The 17,554-nt window shown below is 47.3% G+C and overlaps 2 protein-coding genes across 2 annotated transcripts; both read left to right on the forward strand.

Moving 5' to 3' along the window:
• The first annotated feature begins 4,769 nt into the window (after positions 1-4,769).
• On the forward strand, positions 4,770-12,289 carry DISP2 (dispatched RND transporter family member 2). Its single transcript, XM_059474394.1, has 6 exons — positions 4,770-4,791; positions 5,592-5,707; positions 5,975-6,093; positions 7,004-7,101; positions 7,922-11,401; positions 11,469-12,289. Exons 1-5 carry the CDS (start codon positions 4,789-4,791, stop codon positions 11,339-11,341), a joined length of 3,756 nt encoding a protein of 1,251 aa, XP_059330377.1. The 5' UTR covers positions 4,770-4,788; the 3' UTR covers positions 11,342-11,401; positions 11,469-12,289.
• A 917-nt stretch (positions 12,290-13,206) lies between these two features.
• KNSTRN (kinetochore localized astrin (SPAG5) binding protein) lies at positions 13,207-17,547 on the forward strand. Its single transcript, XM_059474000.1, has 8 exons — positions 13,207-13,325; positions 14,262-14,391; positions 14,536-14,592; positions 14,810-14,897; positions 15,981-16,101; positions 16,414-16,466; positions 16,594-16,668; positions 17,209-17,547. Exons 1-8 carry the CDS (start codon positions 13,262-13,264, stop codon positions 17,338-17,340), a joined length of 720 nt encoding a protein of 239 aa, XP_059329983.1. The 5' UTR covers positions 13,207-13,261; the 3' UTR covers positions 17,341-17,547.
• Positions 17,548-17,554: the final 7 nt, after the last annotated feature.

Genomic DNA, 17,554 nt, shown 5'->3' on the forward strand with positions numbered 1-17,554 from the left:
TCTGTAAGCATCTCCAGTTTCTGGGTTGCAGCTCCCCAGCGCAGCCTTTCAACCTCTCCCGTTTTACCTTTCCCTTCATTTCTCTCATAGGGAAAAACAAAATGCAGGACCTTGCCAGACCTGCCTTGCCATGCCAGAGATTGGGAATGCTGAGCTCAGCTACAGTGGCACTTCCTGGGAAAAAATCTGCCCAGTCCATCACTGCCCCATTCCTGCATCCCCTGGGCTGGGAGAAGACAACCTGCCCTCCTCCAGCCACACGCTTGGGCCAGGCTCCACCCAGTCCAACGGGCAGGTGCCAGCCAGTTCCCAGGACTCCCAGCAGCAGCACCCGTACTACCCCTGCAGCCAGGAGGAGTCCCGAGGCAGCTACGGCCTGCCCTCGCTCCCTGGGCACGGCGAGAGGCCCGTGCTGTGCTCCCACCTCTCCAGCGGGGACCTTGTGGCCGCCTCCCACGCCGAGGCCTCGGAAACGCCCTGGAAGCAGTGGTCCCCCGGGCAGCGGCGGCCGGTGCAGCACCACGTTGTCACAGTCAGGTAAGGGGCACAGGGAGGGCGGCGTGAAAGAGCAGCTTCCACACTCGGTGGGGGGAACTGGGAGGGATGAGCAGGGTCTGAGCTGTGATGGATGGAACGTGGGTTTGCTCTTCAGCTCGGGGCAGCAGCTGCTCCAAAACACACAGAAGGATCCAGTTTGCTCTCTACCTCTGTGTGGGTGTACAGAGAGCAGCCATTCCCACGCCAGGGAGAGGTGGGATTTCCTTCTCAAGGGAGTGGCTGGCTAAAGCCAAGGTCACTCAGTCACTCCTAGGTCATGCAGCTGTGAATAGGCCCATCTTGCTTTACCTCTGTATTTTCTCCCTTTGCACTCCAAGCCACCCAGCTGCCAGTCCTTTATCTTGGCAGAGTTCTCAGCGGTGGGAATAGAGTTTGTTCTTTTCCTGCCCCCACAGAAGCTGCTACCAGTGCTGGGAGAGAGTGGCAGCAGAGGGTAACAAGCACTGGCTACAGCTGAGCAGTGAGAGATACAAAAGGGGAGAACATTATTTGGCTCTCCAGGTTGGGCAGCAACCAGTGTATGTATTCTTTGTTGTCCATGACAGAATCCATTTGTGTGCAGTGCCTGGGTAACAAGAGCCTGAGCTACAACCTCTGCTCCTTCCAGCCAGCACCATCCTTCCTCCTGAGTGTGCTTTTTAGGGTCCCCTTCTGGCACAAGAGATCGTGATCCCTTCACTGCTGTAGCCATAGCCACTGAATCCTGATAAAAGATGGCACAGGATCCCTTTCTTGCCTGTGTACAGCATTGCAGTGTTAGGCACAAAGGCCCTTTAGAGTCTCATTTTCCAGCCATTTACACAGAATTTAATTTGCTTGTGTTTGTATAGAGGAACTGCAGTCAAAGGAGCCTGGGTCCTTTTTCTGAATCGTTTTCCTGGATGCTTTTTCTGGATCCTTTTTCACTCATGTGCTATCAACAAAATTGCCAACCACATCCTCTGTAACAGGTTATTTAAGCAGGAAGCACAACTGGATTGTAAATCCCTGGCAGAGTGTGCAGCGCCAGCAGTCAGAAAAGTGATAACATAATAATGCCAGAATGAGGTTTTTAATCCAAGCAAATCTGCTTGAAGAGCTATTGTGAGGGAATTAGCACAGGATGGGCAGTGTACTGCTGCAGAGAGAGCTCGCTTTGATAATCTGGGCAGGCTTTTGCTCTGCCCCTCTCTGTCCCGAATCTGCAGAGCATTAGCGTGACGAGCAAAACACAGAATCATTTTTTACATGAGCCACCCGGAGCGACTGTGCCATGGGGAACTCTCCTCCACTGCTGCTCCATTTCTCCCACTCATAACAAGGCCAGGAAGGATGAGCTGCCTCAAGGTTGGCTGCTGCAAGGAAGGGGGGACCATCTGCCCAGCACAGATATTGGAGTGCAGCAGGACCTTCTCCCAGGCTGAGCAGGATTGTGGGAGGGTGAGAGGAGGAGGGAGCACTGGCTGAGCAGAGCCTGGCACAGCTGTGGAAGGAGGTGGGAGCAGTTCTCTGGGAGCTGTGACCAAGCCAAGGCCGTGCCAGACTGGGTTATGTTTCAAGGGGACATTTCAGTGCAGAAAGAGAGAGCAGAACAAAAGGTCCTGGAGATACCTGACCCAACAAGATGCAGCTTTTCTGCCAGGATGCTGGTGGAAGGCTTGTCCTCAGGGATTCATTAACAAACTTTGGATCCCCTGGAGAAGGCTTCTTTATTCCCCCTCTTAGAGCCCTTCAAGTAGGAGTAACAAATGCTCCTCTGTGAAGAAAATCCAAATCAAATATTTTTAGCAGCTCCACTGGCTTTCTGCTCTTATAGCCTGAAAAGACAGTCCTTGGAGGGACCCAGGAAACAAATGAGAGTCACTTTTTTGGTGAGCTGGGCTAAAGAGAAAATAAAAACTAACTATAGTTGTTGCTAGCCCAGCTCATGAGATTTGAAAAAGAGGTTTGCTTTTGTCAAGAAACACTTTAGGAAGTGCAGGGAAAGCACTTAAACCAGACAGATTTTAATGGATTTCTATAGGACTGCATCGCTAATGTTCAGTTCTCTCTGGAAGGTTTTCTGAGAGGGACAAAAGGAGGAGTGACTACATGGCTTCCCATCCTGTTTGGTTAAAATGGGAGAGGAAAAGGCTCTATTATTCATTTAACTAATTCACACAGTGACAGAACTGTGTCAGCACTCGCTCACCTTGGTGCTTACATCACTGCAAGGGTTAATCTGCTCAGGGATCAGCCCAGCACTGATAGGGCTTCCCAGGAAAATAATAAATGAACACATCTTTTTTCCTTTCTGTCTGCAGACATGACAAAGCTTTCAGGATGCCAAAAAGGTATGTTTAACAGCAAAAGCTTCTTTGTCCTTGTACCCTGTGATCAGTGCTCTCCTGTCCTGCTATTAGGAGAAGCAGAGTGCTACTGCTGGTGACATCCCAGCAGGCCTGGCTCCAGAGGCGAGGTCAGCGCTCCTGGGGCTTTCCACTCCTTGGAAAAATCTCCATTTGCTTGTGAGATCAATTTAACCTGCATTAATGAATAGTAACACTGTCTCAGTAGCTGTTCTTGGGCAGGTGCCTGGCCCTAACCCATACAGTAGCTTTATATATATATTTATATATATATAATAATTCTAGATGTGTCTGTGTCTGTGTGTGTGTGTGTGTAAGATTAATCCAGCTTGTCTCATCAGAGGAGCAATAAGGAAAAGAGCCCGTCCATGAAGTAAACTCATCTTTTCAAAAGACAGAAAATTTTAAATACATTTATCAAAATTAAAATAATTTGATTGCCTTCTACTTCTGTTTAAAATCTGACTTTTGTAAACTATTGGTTCTGGATGGTTTGGATAAGCACCTTCTGTCATCAGCGACTGCAGCTGATTTTTTTGTTCTTTTTTCTGGTAATTGGACATGGAAATATCCAAAATAGCCTCCAGAAATTCAGTACTCTAATGAGTGAAGAGCAGTTTTGTTCATTTTTATAGTAAAGACTTCATCTGTGAAAACAAACTTGATAAGGCAATTGTAAATTGAAACAAAAAAGGCAAAATAACAAAAAAATCCAAAGTCATGTGAAAAGCTGCTTGAAGTGCTTGTGATGACTTCTAATTCTGAAATAGCTGTGGTGGAGTCCCAGGCAAAAGGGGGAAAAGAGCAGGCAAGGAGAAACATTCCATCTCAAATAAAGTTCCTAACTATTCCACTTCCCTTCACAAATATTTGTCAGCTATTTTTGAACAAAGAATTTTTTATATTTCAGAAGTACATCAGAAAGAACTAGCCTGCCAAACCAGAGCAGGAACCCATTCTGCTATCTTACATCTCAACTGATATTCCTGAGGAAGACAAAAATCTTGACACAGTAAAACTTGCACTGGTAAAAAATGTGGGAGAGTAACATTCATAGATCATCCTATATGTGAGACAGTTTGTCCCAAAGGAAAAACAGAACTTGGAGAGAAAATTTTACACAAGCTCCTTAAGAACAAAAGTAACTGACAAATAATACTTGGGCCAGAGTAAGCTGCTTCCCTGGAAGGGTTTTGATGTCATCAAAATTTTATGACACATCATTAAAATTGAATGTATTCTAGTGAATATGTATGAATTTAGAGCAGTGTCTAAATACACTAATTTAGACCAATGACAGTGGGCTTGCTTGGTCAGTTACCTTCAAGGACTCTTCAGAATTACCCAAAGATTTCTCAGGGTCCAGTTTGGAAATCTGTAGCCTAAACTGTTGCAGCCACCAGCTGACATTGCACAATCTGGGGGAAATTAAGAGGCTCTTTCTAAATGCAATCTTTGAACTTAAATGTTTAAAGCTTCATTTTGCTTGAGGACACAAGAGTCTGGTTTTTATTATTTCTGATTGAAAAAGCTGGAAAACGCAGAGAGGCAAAATGTAATTACCCGACTTAATTAGAGCTCCCTGCAAATATCCAGTTAGAGGTGTAATATGTTCATTAATAGCTGCACTAGAGCCTCCAAGCTTCACAGTAAATAACTGTGCAAACCAGAGACCCCGATGTTTTCCTTCCAGTTACTCACAGCTCACTGGCTCAGCATCAGGTTTGTGCTCAGAGCAGAAGCACCTTACCAGCTGCATTGTTCTCCTCCTGTTGTGTGCAGTTACTCGCAGCTGATGGCGGAGTGGCCGCTGGCCGTGCTGCTGCTGTGCTCCGCGGCGGCAGCCATCTGCACCGTGGCTGGGCTGCTGCTTGGGAACCTGCCTGACTTTGCAGAGCCCCTCATGGTGAGTGCCTACAGCTCAGGGATCAACAGGAATGCAAGGAAAATCCACGCCCAACCAGCGATATCAATCATCCCTCCAAGATGAGCAGAACGTGCCAGTCCTGCACAGCTGCCCCTGACACACAGGGAGAACACAGCCCACGCTCATCCCTCAGCTGTGCTGTGCACTCCCACCATGCCCTCACTCCAGTGTGGAGACACTGCCAGCACAAACTGGGATTGCTCCCTTTGCTCCCTTTCCAAGGCTGGAAGGCTGGGATTGCCCACAGTGAATAGCTGGGCTTGGCAGAGCCGGGATAGAGGAGCTGGCTTTGGCTCCTGCAGTCTGTGCATGAGGCTTTTGGAGAGCATGCCCTGTTCTGAGCACTATGCTCATGGAATGTTTTCCATGACAAATGCCACATTCCCTAAAATCATCCCTGCCTCTGGCTCATGGAGGAATCTTGAGAAAATAAGAATACACTAGAGTTTGTCCACAAAAAGGAGAATTAGTGCCATTTCTGTAAGGAACTACTACACTTAAAAAGGAGGAGAAATTCTTAGTAGATCAGGGAGAGATAATTGTAGCCATTGTTGATGGGAGGGGAAAGAGAAGGGGAAAGGGAAAGGGAAGGGGAAAGGGAAAGGGAAGGGGAAAGGGAAAAGGTTCATATTTTTTCTCTTATCTCTGGGATGCAGTATTTCCAGGGAAAGTTCAATTTGTATCTTTCCAAGATGCAGTAATAGTCTCCTACAGTTTCCATGTGCTGGAGGAGGCCTAAGGATAGCTGAGCTGTGACAAAGCCCTTTTCCTTGGTGCAGGGTTTCGAGCCACGGGACACTGACATTGGCAGGAAGCTCATTGTGTGGAGGAATATTGAGAGCCATACAGGCTACAAGAAGACTCTTTCCCTTTCTCCCTATGCCAAGAAGAAAAGGTATTTGAGCTTGGTTTGGGGGATTTGAGGAACATGTTGGTTGTAAAGTCACATATTCAATATTCCAAAATATTTATGTGAATTCCATACATTCTATGCTTAAAAGCAACTGAGGCATTGGAGGGTTTGAAGTCCTTGTGCCTGCAATGGATTTAGGCTCCCTATTGCTGTGTCTGGCACCAGAGCCTTGTCAGTGAATGCAACTCCCAGCCAGACACTCTCTTGTTAATAATCACAGTTATTAACAATAATCTGCCCTCTTGCTAGCTATGATGACCTTGGCATTGGCAGAGGACAGAAGGCTGCTCAGGGAGAACAAGCAGCGAGGACACGGAGAATGGTGGAAACCAGCTATGGAGCAGATGGATTCTTCTGTGGTCCCCCAGGTGACTGAAATTTTGGTGAGGCAGTAAATACTGCACACCCAGAACTCAACTGACAGAACTGTCAGAGCTCAGGACACAGGGAATACTCTGAACTTGCTCTAAGCAAGCAGTGTGTGCAGTTCCACCTGTGAGAGCTCTGCAGCGCCCTCCCAGCACTTCTTACTTCAGTGGTCACAAAAGGCTGGTTCAGAAATTCTGAAGAGTTGTTTCTTCTTCTTAACTCTTCACCATATTTCTTGTTTTCCCTTTAGAAATATACCTTGCAAACACATATTAAAAGACCCATTTACCATTTACCCTTTTCAAAAGTGAATACTCTGAAAAAACAGCACATGCCCCGCTTGCTGTCTGCTCCCTCCCCTTGTCTGTTCCTTCTCCCTCTCTGTTCCTTCCTTCTTTTCTTCTTGAAAAGTGTACATGGCAGTAAAATCTGGAGAGAAAAACAGAAAACTCCCAACAGCCCCCAGATTTGTCCCAAAATGGGCACTAGTAAGTAGAAAGAAGAACAGCATTAAGGTATTTTTGTTTTGTTCCCTGCCTTCTATCCACCTCTGGATACAAGTCACACACGAAGCCCACAGCTCCTTGAGGGTTTTTGGCTGGGCTCAAGCTCCTCCCTTGTTCCAGGGATGCAGAACCAGATGCCAGCAGTCACTAAAGGAAAGCTGACATTTGATTTTGAGAATGCCCTGATGCTGCTGACCTATTTCAAGGGGCAGGGGCGAGGTCACACAAGGCACATGCTCACTACTGTCTTGTGACCTGCTTCTCTCCAGGGAGCCCTCCAGAGCTGTCCTACAGACAGAGATATATTCCTTTTTTCTGTGAAGACAGAGTCTACTCCAAACAGCCTGGCTGATTCATCTTCATTACCTCATTTTATGATTTTTTTCCTTCTTCTTTATTTCAGAAAAGAGCTATTCCCAGCTGGTATTTATGTCCACAACTGCTGGGAGCTTATGGAACTTGCAAGCAATTCAGTCTATGTGTCAAATGGAACAAGACAAGGTCAGTGATGGCAGGAAGAACACATGTACAGGCTGTCTCTTTTCTGTCTGCTGCAGTCTTTGATGTCTTGCTGAGAGGATGCCAGACAAAAAACAGGCCATGCAACAGGTTTCACCTGGAGGATTCCAAAACATTTCACCTACTTGGCAAAATGGGGATAATCCCACCTGCCAGTTGCAAATTAAACAAGAATAAATGGAGACTGAACAGGAGCTGGTCCAGAAGCTAAAGGTGTCCATCAGAAACTGCTGAGGATTTTGGGCAGCAGAACATAATTACAGAAATTGAGCTACCAGCCTGGAGACTGGTGGCAAGTTTTGTAAGTGGGAAGTTTAATTGGATGAGCTGTATTTGCTATAGAAGCCAAAATTTCAAATCTGTAGTTATAAAATATAAATAATGGACAGGGTTTGATTTTTGCAAAAGGCTAACAACTTTCCAAAATTTTGGTGTTTGGGATTTGTCCCTGGGAGGATGGCCAGGGATTGGTGGTACACCTTGCATAAAGGGGAAAGAGGGGAGAGGAGAGGAGAGGAGAGGAGAGGAGAGGAGAGGAGAGGAGAGGAGAGGAGAGGAGAGGAGAGGAGAGGAGAGGAGAGGAGAGGAGAGGAGAGGAGAGGAGAGGAGAGGAGAGGAGAGGAGAGGAGAGGAGAGGAGAGGAGAGGAGAGGAGAGGAGAGGAGAGGAGAGGAGAGGAGAGGAGAGGAGAGGAGAGGAGAGGAGAGGAGAGGAGAGGAGAGGAGAGGAGAATTACTGCAGTGAGTAAGGAACATTGAGGCTGCCAGAGAGGGTCTGACCCAATGCCCCCTCATGTTTTTCAGATACGCTCCCACGTGCATTTTAGAGACCTCTGCCAGCGCACTGAAGCCAATGAATGCTGCCCAAGCTGGTCCCTGGGGAACTACATTGCTGTCCTGTACAACAGGTCTTCGTGTCTGGAGATAACCCAAGGGGACATCTCCCACACGCTGGCCCTGCTCCGTGCCTGTGCTCCAGACTACCACCGAGGTGTCCTCACTCCCTCCTGCATAGGCCCCGAAGCTGCCAGACAGAAACACTCTCAGTGTGCCCAAGTCCCACAAAAATGTACCCGCTTCAATGCCATCTACCAGCTGCTTCACTTCCTGGTTGACAGGGACTTTCTCAGTCCCCAGACAATGGAGTACCAAGTGCCCTCTCTCAAATACAGCCTGCTTTTCCTGCCTACAAGAAAAGGTGCATCTATGATGGGGATCTACTTAGACAACCTTGAAACCTGGGATCTGTTTGATAACTACACATCTATCACTGGAATGGACCTGGGCCTTAAACAGAAACTATTCCAGCACTACCTTTTACTCGATACTAAGTATCCAGTCCTGGCAATATTAGCTATTTTTCTAAGCATTTCTTTTTATTTACGCTCAGTGTTTATTACCCTGATGGTCTTGCTCGCTGTTGTCAGTTCTTTGATGATCTCCTACTTCTTGTACAAGGTGGCCTTCAGATTCACCTATTTCCCTTTTGTAAACCTTACAGCAGTCATCATTCTCAGCAGCATTTGTGCCAACCACACTTTTGTCTTCTTCGACCTGTGGAACCTCAGCAAGAGCCAGAACCCTTCCGCCGGGCTTGCTCAGTGGGTGAGTCAAACCATGCACCATTTTGCCTATCTCATGCTGGCCTCGTGCTTCACAACTGGTGCTGCCTTCTACGCCAGCTACATCAGCAACATCACAGCCATCCGCTGCTTCGCTGTCTACATGGGCACCTCGGTGCTGGTGAACCTGGTTTTCATGATGACCTGGCTCCCCTCTTCGGCCGTGCTCTACGAGCGCTACATCGCAACAACCTGTGTTTACAAGCCAGAAGCCTACTGGAACAACAGCAGCCACAAGAGAGTGGCTCTCTCCGTCCATTACATCCTCCGGGCTCTCCAGAACACACTGTCTGAAACCTCCAAGCTGCTCTTTGAAAAGCTTCTGCCTTGTGGGGTCATCAAGTTTCGGTACATCTGGATCTGCTGGTTTGCTGCCTTAGCCATAGGAGGTGCCTACATTTCCTGTTCCAACCCCAAACTCAAACTCCCGACTCTGGAGACGTCGTCTGTCCAAGTGTTCAGGCTGAGCCATCCCTTTGAGAGGTACGATTCCGAGTACTGCCACCAGTTCATGTTTGAGAGGCTGGAGCACGGAGAAGGGCAGCGTATGCCTGTCACCGTAGTCTGGGGCATTCTGCCCGTGGATAATGGGGACCATTTCAATCCAAAAAGCAATGGCACCCTAGTGACAGACACCACCTTTACCATTCAAAACCCTGATGCCCAGAAGTGGCTCCTCGAATTCTGCCAAAAAGTGAAGAACAAAACTTTTTATTACCCTGATGCAGAACAGAAATCTACTGTGTGCTTCATGGAGGAGTTCCTCAGGTGGATGAACAGTCGCCAGTGCTCCCAGCGAGACCACAGCTTCAACCTTTGCTGTAACCAGTTCTCCTTCCCTTACAGAAGCGAAGTCTTCCTGCACTGCATCAAAATGATGCTCCTGGAAGAGGGCAGGGAAGGGGCAGAAACACATGATATGGGCCTCAGGTTTGATGGGGAGGGAAATGTCGCTGCCTTAGTGCTGCAGTTTCAAACTATCTATCATTATACCTTCAACTATAGCAGAGCCAAACAATTCTATGAGGAAATCAGCCTCTGGATAACAGAGGAAATGAAAACTGCCCCTGTGGGGCTTCAGAACGGATGGTTTACCAGTAAATTAGAGCTGTACAACCTCCAGCACAGTCTCAGCACAGAAACCATGGTGGTCATGGGGCTCTCCATAGCCATTTCCTTCGTGGTGCTGCTGCTCACGACCTGGAATGTTCTCCTTAGTGTTTTCTCCGTTACTGCCATTGCAGGCACCGTCCTGGTAACCACTGGCCTCTTGGTCCTCTTGGAGTGGCAGCTCAACGCAGTGGAGTCTCTCTTCATTTCAGCTGCAGTCGGTCTCTCTGTTGACTTCACTGTCAACTACTGCATCTCCTATCACCTGTGCCCCCATTCCGACCGCCTGAGCCGAGTGGCCTTTTCCCTGAAGCAGATGAGCTGTGCCACAGCCATGGCAGCTTCTGCTCTCTTCTCTGCAGGGGTCATTATGCTGCCTGCCACGGTCCTGGCGTACAGGAAGCTGGGCATATTCATCATGATGATCAATTGTATCAGCTGTGGGTTTGCCAGCCTCTTCTTCCAGTCGCTCTGCTGCTTCTTTGGCCCAGAGAAGAATTGTGGGCAGATCCTCTGGCCTTGTGCCCACACCATGAAAGACTACTCTGATGACTCCGGGCCGAACGGAAACTTTGCCTGTGGGGGCAGCGAGAAGCAAAACCGGTTGCGGAAGGTCCAGGAGTCCAACACTGCAAACGAGCAATACGAGCTCCAACCCTTGTCCAGGAAACTCAGTGACAGTTTTGACAACAGCACTTCCACAAGCAAGCTGTCCAACCGGCCCTCTGTGCTCTCTGAAGACATACAAGTTGAAGACAACAGATGCCCTCGAGTGGGAACGCACCCCTCCCTGGAAAGAGAGAGACAGAGTCTGCAGGACACGCTCGGAGACCAGCAGGTCAGCCTGTGCCAGTGTCCTGCCTTGCAAACTTCCTCTCCTTACAAGCACAGCACCTCAGAAACAGAAATTCACAGGGAGAGACTCTGCCAAGATTGCCGCTGTCAAAAGTATGGTCTGAAAGCATGGGATGGGTCTGGGCTGGACCACATCCAGCCAGCTGGCATGAAGGAAGAAGGGCAGCTCAATAAATCCCAGTGCTCCAGTGACACTGCCCAGCAGCAGTCAGATTATACCTCAGACCACAGCCCTCTCCCTGCTGCTGACATCTACAAAATTCACAGATGCCTTTGTTCTCTTGGCAGCTCTTTTGATATGCTCAACATCTCCAGCGAGACGTCAATCAGCGATTTCGAGCAAGGCCTGAAGCTGGCTGAATCAGCCAGTTCCTGTCCCGATGCCTTAGAGCTGTCTGACTCCTACGGTGCCGCCGAGCGCGGTTACCTGAACGGGAAGAGAGATACCCTGCGGCTGGACCTGAGGGAGACGGTCTTTGATGTCTCCCCAGCTGCATCACAGCAGAACAGCTCTTCGTGGAAAAATCGGTTTGGAGTGGGGAACGAAGGGCCGGTCGTGCTGCCCAACAGCCAACCAGATATGCCTGATGTCTGGATCAAACGATCCAGTGCACAAAGTTCTGGTTACAACAGCTGAGACCTCGCAGAAAGCAAAGCTGCTGCCAGGGAAATGGGAAGCCTGAATGTCCTTAGAGCTGTAAATATCAATTTTTTCCTCCCACCTCTCCCAGAGCTGAGACTGAGACTATTTCTTAGCATTTCAGCTGTGCAAACCATGTGTTTTCACAGGAATCAGCAGATCTGATGCCAGTGAGGATGTGAGAGCCATCATGATGGACTACAAGCCCTTTGACTTCCAGTGTGTGGTGCCATGTTCAGAGCTGTTCACAGGACTTACCGAGTACACCTGGTTTGTCATTTCCTACAAGGTCATTAGGTTTTGTTTGCTTGAGATAAATAATGAGGTGAAGCTCCCCAGGTATTTAATGACAGAGAAAGAGAGCTCATGTTAAAAAAAAAAAAAATTAAAAAAAATCCCAAAACTGAACTACTGAAAATCTAGGTATCAAGTGAAGTGTGTTGTGAATAATAAAAAATAAAGTATTTAATTTTCTATTTTATGCAAAGTCCAGATCTACAGACCCCATCAAAATAGCTCAGATATTACAAAAAGTCCTGTCAAGATTTCTGAGTTGACACAGCTTCTTCCTGACTGTGGAAGAGGCTGCAGAATCCGGCCCAAACCTATTTCCAGTAACAACTTCTGCTTGTTTTATCTGAAAGAATTTTAATACTGCCAAAGATTTTCAGTGTGAATTTCCCCCTTGAAGGATTAAGTTCTTGTCCCCCCCAGACTCAGGTGCCTTGTTGTGTCCTCTTTACAGAGTGTTTCCACTCAAGGCATTCCCCTCAAACATGTAACTTTTTAAAATTCACATATCTGGTGAATCTTGAATTTTAGGGTTTTTCCCCTCTCTACCATAAACAGGAAAACAAATATTTATTTGCCCTTATTTGTTGAAAAATAAAACATTCTCTCTACAAGTTGACATGCAATAAATGATTATAACAACCTTTCCTAAAATCTGTGTGATGCTTCATTGTTACCAAGAGCACTGTGCTTATTCATCTTTTAAGTGCCCACAATATTTTCCAAAGGGAAGTACACATCTTTAAAATACTTATTCTTCTGACATCCAGGAGTTATCCCTGTGCTGACAGACAGCAACTCCCTGATATCCATTAGGGACATGGACTTTTAAAGCTAATACCAGAGTTTGAAACATATCAAACATGTCAGTTGCATGGTTCTGTATTTTTCACGTTTCAGTTTTAGGGTTTTATCCTGAGATTGTCATAGTGAATGTTCAGATGGGTATTTAGGCAGCCAAAGCCACCCTCAGGTTGGAACTGCAGCATCCTCCTCAAGGAACTGCTCCCCTTGGCTGTCGGGAGAGATTGCCCACCCATTAAGAAAACCATGTTAGCAAACATCGCAAAAATGTCTTTAAGTCCGGAAACATTTTATACAGAAGCCTCATTTCACCTTGCAGCATTAGAGCACAATTTTAGTACCTCACACACCAGCAGCACCGGCACCCTCACAGCTTTTGACTCCTGCACGTCCGCACAGAGGGCCACAAACTCCTTGATCTTCGGGCTTCGAGTGCTGAAAGCACAGGGTGAGGCAGTGAGAGGCAGTGGGAAGCAGTGAAGGAAGGAAAGGAGGAAGGAATGAAAGAAGGAAGGAAGGAAGTGCGCTCCGCCTTTCCCTGAGGGCAGGAGCCTCGCGCGCGGCTGTTGCCCCCGTAATGGCCGCCAACGCCTCCCTGAGGCAGGGGGCGCGAGGCACACGGGGCGCGAGCGAGAAGCGTCGCGAGCGCCCACGCCCTCAATCCCCGCCCGCGCGCGCCTCCTCGCCCCGCCCCGCCCCGCCCCGCCCGGACCGGCCCCGCCCCGTGCGCTCGCTGCCTGCGCCGCGCCCCCACGCATGCGCGGGCCCGCCCAACCGTCCCGGCGCGCTCCTATTTGAACCTCTGAGGGGAGCGCGGCCGCCATGGACGGGCGGCTCTCCCGCATCCCTGTGCACTCCCGGCTCTACCGGCCCGAGCCGCCCGCAGGTGAGCGCGGGGCACGGACGGGCACCCGGGGGACACGGCTGGCGGGGTTCGGCCCGGGGTGCAGCGGAGCGCCGGCGTTAGGGTGCTCCATCCCTGCCTACGTGGTGGCTGTTCCAAAATCTAATTAGAAGCTTTATTCCACTGTTTGGTCCCTGTTTAGGACTTAAGTTAACGCTCAGCCTGCTGTGTGTACCCTCCACCGGCTAAAGGCAGCGGCCCCTTGATGCGAAAGATGCTTTATTCACAGTCTCTTACCTTTCTAAATCGTTAAATGCTGCTTACAGCACTTTGTAGCATTTTATAAGCGGAAGGCACCCAGGATTAGCGTTAAAAATATGGGAGCTGGGCTGTATCGGTGAAACTCTGCATTGCTGTAATGTAAATGTGCGCATGGGTGTTTAATTTGAAAAATACTTAACTTGAGGGAGAAGAAGCAGCTTCCTAAACTCACTGAGTGAACAAAGCTTTATATACTTAAACAGTTGTGATTTAAGAGAAATAAACTCTACATAAAAAGCTAGTTTTCTATGTTATTTTAGTAGCTATTCACTCTTAGAAAATATGGAGGTCTCTTAACAGAATTTAATGTGGGCTGTGCTTGTTTTGCTTCCAGCATTGAACAACAACCTTGTGGCACGATGTCTGCTTGATGTTGAGACTTTCTTTATTGTGTATTATCATTTCAAATTCTCATTAGTGCTAGCCTGGTGATTGTGTTTTAACACTGTCTACATCTGACCTGTTTCTGGCTTATTCTGGACCCTTGGTCCTGGATAAAACTTGAAGTCTACTCTTAGTTACTTCTACGTCTACTTCTATCTAGAAGTCTCCATTCTAGCCAGATATAACTGCTTTACCTCAAATTAAAGGCTTAAGAGACCTTAAAGGAGGTTACTTCTAGTCTGTGGTGCTTTCACAGCTGTCTTTTTCTCGCAGAATTGCAAATGAATTTTCCTTCAAAGAGAAAACATGTCAGCACATCAGAGCCAGAGCTCAGCGTGGTTCCCAGTCTTCACTTTGCCTCAAACGTTCCAGCAGACAGCATCTTCAAGCCTGCAAACCAAGGGTAAATCAAAGCAAAATATTGACGGATTTATTTGGCAGATGTCTTAAAGATGGCTCATTTTGCACATTTTGTCAAACTAACAGGCTTGGTGATTTGCAAGAACATTGTAGTCTTCTGGTAATTTTATTTTATCTCTCTTTTAAGGTTGCCGAAGTCTGCGAAGAAAGTGGAACCAGTTTCAAAGAAGACAGTGGCCAGGCGGTATGTGCCTCCCACCTCTGTTAGTTGTCCTTGTGGTGTGTGTGGTGTTCTCCTGTGAAGGCTGGTGATGAGCTCTCACCCATGTGCAGCTTTCCTGCCAAGCTTGCTAATTAAATCTGTTGGTCAGAACAAATGCTTAAAAAAAAGGCAAAGGGAAATTAGGAGGTGTGCAACGCTGGTATTTTTGCCCCTGAGTCTTTGTTCTTTAACTCCACAGCCCTCTCAGCAGATACCAAGTAGAAGCAGAGCTGAAAAACAAGAATCAATTGGTGGAAACACTCAAACAACAATTAGCAAGAGGAGAGGTAAGGATAGGAGAGAAAAATAAATAAATTGTTGAGTAATTCCTGTATTCTGATCCATACAGGGTCATGTTAAGGATTGTCTTGCTTTTATTCTTGTCTTCGTCAGAATGCCTTTGTATTCTTCTGGACAAGTTGTTTGAGTTGTTTGTCTTTGTATCTTCTTCAAGTTGTTTTCCCATCTGCTCAGCTCTGGGGAGGCCAAACTGGGAATGTTTTGTCTGGTTCTGGGCTCCTGGTACAAAAGAGATATGGATGTACTGGACAGAGTCCAAGAAAGGGCCACAGAGGGACTGGAGGAAAGGAAAGGCTGAGAGAGCTGGGACTGTTCAGGGACTTGTGTTTCAAACAGACCCAATTTTGTGGAATCAGGTTTAGAGTCAGAATTGGCACTTCCTTATTCCCTGGGTCTCAGAGGTATCTCTAGGACATGCTTAGTACCACTTCTGGCATGTACAGGAGGCCCACCTGGTAACCTACAGCTGTAAAATCTCACTTTATTTTCCAGTTCTCAGTCTGTGGGATGATCATTCCTCTCATGTCACAGCTTGATTTTCTTAAGAGCCTCTGAGACTTCTATGAAATGTTCCCAAAGCTTCTGGCACTATCAGGCAGATCACCCTAATCCACATGCTTATTGATCCTCTTGGAGAATTGCATTCAACTTGGGAGGCTGATCAGCTTATCCAGTTGCCTGGTAATATCTGGATTGTGTAGGGAATAATGCTGTGGCTTAAAGACCCGAGACACCCTTTTCTTCACAACGTTTATAGGCTCCTCAGTGCATGCATTGTCTACATAAATGAGAGGGAGCACAAGCAAAGATAGAGTTGCCTAAAAGGAATTTGCCCATGATCAGATTTTTGTAGTAATTGCTCTGGGGTGTGGATGTAATAAATGTATTACTCCTGTCAAGAAGCAGGAGGAAGGACCTGCAACAGCCTTATTTGCTGTGGTGGTAAAGACAGAAGGCAATGTCTGATTCTTGGTGTCAAGTGCACTACTGTGAATTTGTTTGTGTTAGTATTACTAAGGAGAAGAAAATCTCCTTGGGAGCTTGTCTCACTTACAGCCTGTGTTAACCAGGGCACTCTCAAGTTAAGGGAGTTAAAGAAGGAGAACCAGAGGCTGGTCCATGAGGTTGAGAAGCTCAAGAAAATTCAGGAGACTTGCATGACGATTTTAGAAAGCAGAAACATCAGTCCTGGTAAGGAGTTTGCACTTTGCTTACATCCTGGTACTCCTTCTCCGGAATGGTTATTTTTCCTTCTGTTTTGACTATTCATAAGAAATTTAGACTGTGCTTCCTTGTTTAGGGAATACTGCTGGAATTCCAGGGTTTGGGGGTTTTGGGGAGTTTTTTGTGGCTTAAGTGAAGAACTGCTTCCTGTAGTAAGCCCTGGCCTGGATAAACTAACTTAGTATTTCTTGCTGTAGAAAGTCACTTGGAGAACAAACAGCTTTTCAGAGTTATGTGTATGTTAGAAGTTCACTAATGCACCTCCTGAATTCCTTACAGGCAGCAGCATAAAGGAGGAGGAAGAGATGCGTGCGTGCCGGGAAAAGACAACAGTAAGAAAAGCTTGAACTGGGCTTTGAGGGGTCTGTGTGCCCTCACCCTTCTCTCCTGATGCTAAAACAGCTGAGACTCACATTTATTTGCATCATATTAAAAGTCATTTTCCTTTTGACTTTTCAGATGCTAACTAGCAAGGTCACAGAAGAATTGATGCTATTTTGTCACAGAGCTGCAAAAGAGAAGGAGATGCTTGAGGTAAGACTGACTCAGCCTGGCAGTGAGCACCAGGCCCTCAGGGAGGTTATTTTGCCCCTCCTAATTCTCTTTTCTTCCACATGAGCCCAGATGAAAACCTGCAGTATTCCTCTTTTAATACAAACACACTTGTTAAGGAAACTGTTACTCCTCTTTTAAATAGAGGGATCCACCAGCCTGGTTGTTATTCTGGAGGCCAGAGAATTGATTTAAATTGGAAAATGTTGCAGAGCAGTGACCCTGGAAACTGAGAAGTGTGCAAGCACAAGTGGCTTCAATAATTACCAATACAGAGACCAAAACAGTCATTAAATTTCAGTTCTACAACTCTTAAGGAGACCTAGAGCTAAAACATAATCGTTATAGGAGACTTCCTAAATTTTGGCCATAGATAAATTTACATTTTCCACAATAATCAAGGTAAAAGAAATCCCAGATTTATCTTAGTTTAGGAGGAAGAGCTCAGATGCTTTAGGACTTGGCTTTTCTGTTCCTTACTCTGATGTTAGTAAAACGTGCTGTGCACTGACTTCTCCACAGACAGCCAAGGCCAAGTGGAAATCAGCACAAGAGGAGAACCAGCACGCCCTGGAGAAGCACTCCGGCTTCCAAGCTCAAATTAAGGAATGGAAATCCAGGCTTGAAGCGCTGGGGAAGCTCCTGGCAATGTGAGGCACGAGGATGGACTGGGATTTTTGCTCTTTCACCCTTAGTTCAGTGGTCCCTGTTTGTCAAGCCCGGTTCCTGCGTTGGGTGATCCAAAGGACGAGCTGTGGCTGCTCCCCGGCGGGGTGGGGACGGACGGGGGGCTGAGGCGGCAGCGATGGCCGGTCGGCCTTGTGTCGGGTGTCCGTGGGTTTTAGTTCAATAAAGGCGCTCCAAGGAC

Source organism: Ammospiza nelsoni, chromosome 6 (assembly GCF_027579445.1).
Source record: "Ammospiza nelsoni isolate bAmmNel1 chromosome 6, bAmmNel1.pri, whole genome shotgun sequence".
In the NCBI taxonomy this organism is placed as follows: domain Eukaryota; kingdom Metazoa; phylum Chordata; class Aves; order Passeriformes; family Passerellidae; genus Ammospiza; species Ammospiza nelsoni.